Genomic DNA, 3639 nt, shown 5'->3' with positions numbered 1-3639 from the left:
TGAAACCAAATAAAGGAACATAATAAATAATATGGATTGTGTGTGGAGCACAAGATACAGACTAGTTTTAAAAAATAGTCAAGTCTAACATATATATGAATGTGTGCCGAATATGGATTCTCGAGTTTCAGCAGCATATATAGATAAAAATGGACAATCGACGTTTCTCCATGTGTTCTACTAACAAGTTCATAAATTTTAAATGCAGCTACCTGTGTCTTAGACTTCAAGGAATTCCCTTACCAGCCAACCGGTGAGTGCATAGGCCAACAAGAGAGAATCAAAGACTGGAACAGCTTTGGCACAACACTTTGCTGCCGTGATGTCCTCAACGTCCTAACAAAACTCTTAGCCTGGCGTGCATCAAACACAAGTGGCTATATTTTCCTCCCAGAAGATCAATGGGCGAACTGTAGCGGTGGCTTTACCAGACAAAACCTTGTATCACCATATTCATGTGGCTTTGATAAGCTCTATAATGGGAGAAGTGCTTGCTCAAGTTTTTCTTTGTCATCAATAAAGGAACAGACGTATTACAAAAATGCAGTAGCCTCGTGTTCGGATTTTAGCTCTTCGTACGATGATGGCTGCGGCAACTGCATCGAGGCAATATTGGAAGCGAGGGATTTTCAGCTGCGACAATTAGATGTCAAAGATGATGACAAGGAGGAAAAAATAGTTTGTGGGGTGGCAGTTCTTATATCTGTTGTGGCTGCAAATTTGAATAATCAATCTCTGATCGATGATTTCTATAGTTGTTTGCCTGCTTTAGATGAATTCAGTAAGAGCCAAAACTAGTTCTTTCAAATATCATTTCTCAATTAACTTCCCATTTCACTTCCTGATCATGCTTATTGTTTTGTTTATGAACAGATGAAGGGTACATGAAAATCAAATGTAAGTACAACTATTCTGTTTTGTTCATTTATTGGAGTTTTATTTGGTCCAGTGGATTATCAAATAAAGTATAAACACTCACAAAGATCTTTTAGCTTATCAGATTCTGTGGTGAAAGTGGTATTTGCGGTCTTTATAGCAATCATCGTATTGTTGCTGGTCATTCTTTTGATAAAATATGTGAGCAAGGGCAAGAAGAAGCGTCCTAAACCTGTTCCTCAATCTGAAGAGATCACCGCCTGGTCTGGCCTCTATAGATTCTCCAAGGCTGAGATTGAGAATGCCATTAACCACAGCAAGGTGAGGAAGAGCCTAGGGAGAGGAAGTGCTGGGCAAGTTTATAAAGGTGTTTTACCTAGTGGACAAGTAGTAGCCATCAAGCACATACATAATAGCAGCTCATGCGATTCTTTCCAGCGCGAAGTTGAAGGCCTTTCTAGGGTTAGGCATCCAAATCTTGTTTGTCTCTTCGGTTGCTGCATTGAGGGAGGCGAACGGTATCTTGTCTATGAATATTGTGCAGCTGGGAACTTGTCTCAAAATCTCCGAAGTAACTCTCCATTAATCTCTAAACAATTTCAGTATTGTTTTGTTTAACATCTTGAATCGATTGCTTTTCTCTTTCGTGCCAAGCTGTAGCTATAAAGTAAAATAGTACTTCCAGATGATGTCTGCTTTGCGTTGTCTCTAGGGTGTTACTCATATGCCTCAATCCATTTTATTCAGGGAAAGATACTGTATTGACATGGGAAAGAAGAGTTAAGATCCTAAGAGACTGTGCTCTTGGACTGAGATACCTTCACCATTTTATAGATGGTTGCATCGTCCACAGGGACATTAAGGTAGTAAATGCTAATTTATTCTCCAGTTTTCTCATCGTGTAAGACTGAAATTGCACTGAAAGTTTCACCATTTCGGCATTTGAGAATAGTCCAATTGATCATTAATATTATTGGAGAGCTAACATGAAAATCAGGTTTGGTGTTGTAAAAAAATGTTTTAAAGACTTTTAATGTATGGTGTCGTTTTCTCTTATATTCACCGAAGATTTTAAACTCATATCCATGTAAAAGAACAAGACAGATTTCATATTTGGTTGACACAATATGGTGCCTCAATAGAGCTTATATTAATGTCTTAATGTTGTGCATTTTCTATATATGCAAATGCATCTTGTAATTTGATATCTAATGGTTCGTTTATGCATGCTTCACAGCTTACGAACATCCTTCTGACAGAGAATTTGGAACCAAAACTCTCAGATTTTGGGTTGGCAAAGATGCTTGGCATGGAAGAGAGCAAAGTTTTCACAGATGTTAGAGGAACTATGGGCTATATGGATCCAGAATATATGAGCAATGCCAAACTAACATGTGCCAGTGACATCTATAGCTTTGGTATTGTTGCTCTTCAACTTTTATCGGGGCAAAAAGTCATTGAGTTGGATCTTGATGCTAGAGACCAGCTCATCCGAAAGGTATATTCTTGCGTGCCTGAAAGTCAATACTATGCGAGAGTTCTCTAGAGCAAGAGGGTAACCTTCAACTTTTTCAGGCAAAGGATGTAAATGCAGGAAAACGTCCGTTAACAGATTTTGAAGATCCTGGCCTCAACAAAAAGGTCAACAGCGTTGATTTTGAAGCCATTTTGCAAATTGCTGTACTATGTGTGGCAAAATCAAGCAAAGGTCGCCCAACGATTGATGATGTCTTCGAAGAGATAGAGAAGGCTTGGAAAAACACACAAGCTGAAATGGTTAGGCAATCAATTCCTTGAGGCATGCATCATATATACGTTATTTCACAGACCACTATGCTAAGATTGATAACATTTTTTCTGTTTTCTTACTGATCTCAGAAAGCAAACAGCGCAATCGGCTCATCAATGTCCAAATCCATGGAAGTGATACCTGTATAAACAAAAAGGCTGAAGGCTGAAGTTTAATGATGGGTGGTGCCCTTGTTTTGTTTGTAAACTATGAATCAGTAAAAAGGTGGTGCTGATTAGAAATAAAGATACGATGCTGTTACCAATTAAGACGTCCCATATTTGTATGTTATTAAGACCCTTTTCTGCTCCATTCCCAGTGAGCAAATGAGAAACATATATGAATGTTCCTTCATTGGGACTGATCGAGAGGATACGAAGGTGACGAAGAAGGAAGAGTTCTTGTCCTTGATACAACCACAGAGACTACACATTGTTGATTGAGGATCTCATTTTGTAGCTATACATTTAACGTAAATCTTGAGGATTTGAATGGGGGAACTGGGTTTCATGGAAGTCAGAAATCATCTGTGAGTTGAGAGATCCATGTACAGGGGCTTTTTTTGAAATTAAATATGTATTCTATAAGTTATTAAGGTTTGATGATTTCCAAATATGCCATTTTGTTTGAAGAATTAAATTTTACAATTAATTTTTAATTAAATAAGAGAAATAAAATATTAACGAGTTAACTAAAAAAATCATATAAGGATCCCAATTCACTTAATACTATCTCCTTATCTTACAAATCAGAGGGTAATATGCTAAAAAATCACACTTGAAAGTCTTAAAAGCAAGTGGTAGAACGTGTATTGCTGAAAGGCACATAATTCAAATTTAATTTTTATTTAAGTTTTGAGAGTTGAGAATAATTAGGAGGCTTAACCTATTGGTTAGCCAGCCTTTTATATATATATATATATATATATGTAGGGCAATATACAATAGTAATGGTGATGTTACAACACAAGAGTA

The 3639-nt window shown here is 37.1% G+C and overlaps 1 protein-coding gene across 1 annotated transcript; it reads left to right on the top strand.

Annotated features, from left to right (window-relative positions):
* Positions 1–201: 201 nt before the first annotated feature.
* On the top strand, positions 202–3108 carry LOC18104109 (probable leucine-rich repeat receptor-like protein kinase At5g49770; the record flags this gene model as incomplete). The annotated part of the gene is made up of 8 exons (XM_052446507.1): positions 202–781; positions 874–897; positions 1001–1447; positions 1624–1739; positions 2114–2374; positions 2452–2652; positions 2755–2808; positions 2962–3108. Coding segments are annotated over 8 exons (1830 nt in total), but the record flags the coding sequence as incomplete, so codon positions are not given.
* Between the last annotated feature and the right edge of the window lie 531 nt (positions 3109–3639).

The sequence above is a fragment of the Populus trichocarpa genome, chromosome 13 (assembly GCF_000002775.5).
Source record: "Populus trichocarpa isolate Nisqually-1 chromosome 13, P.trichocarpa_v4.1, whole genome shotgun sequence".
In the NCBI taxonomy this organism is placed as follows: domain Eukaryota; kingdom Viridiplantae; phylum Streptophyta; class Magnoliopsida; order Malpighiales; family Salicaceae; genus Populus; species Populus trichocarpa.
This window is presented reverse-complemented; position numbering and strand designations above follow the sequence as displayed.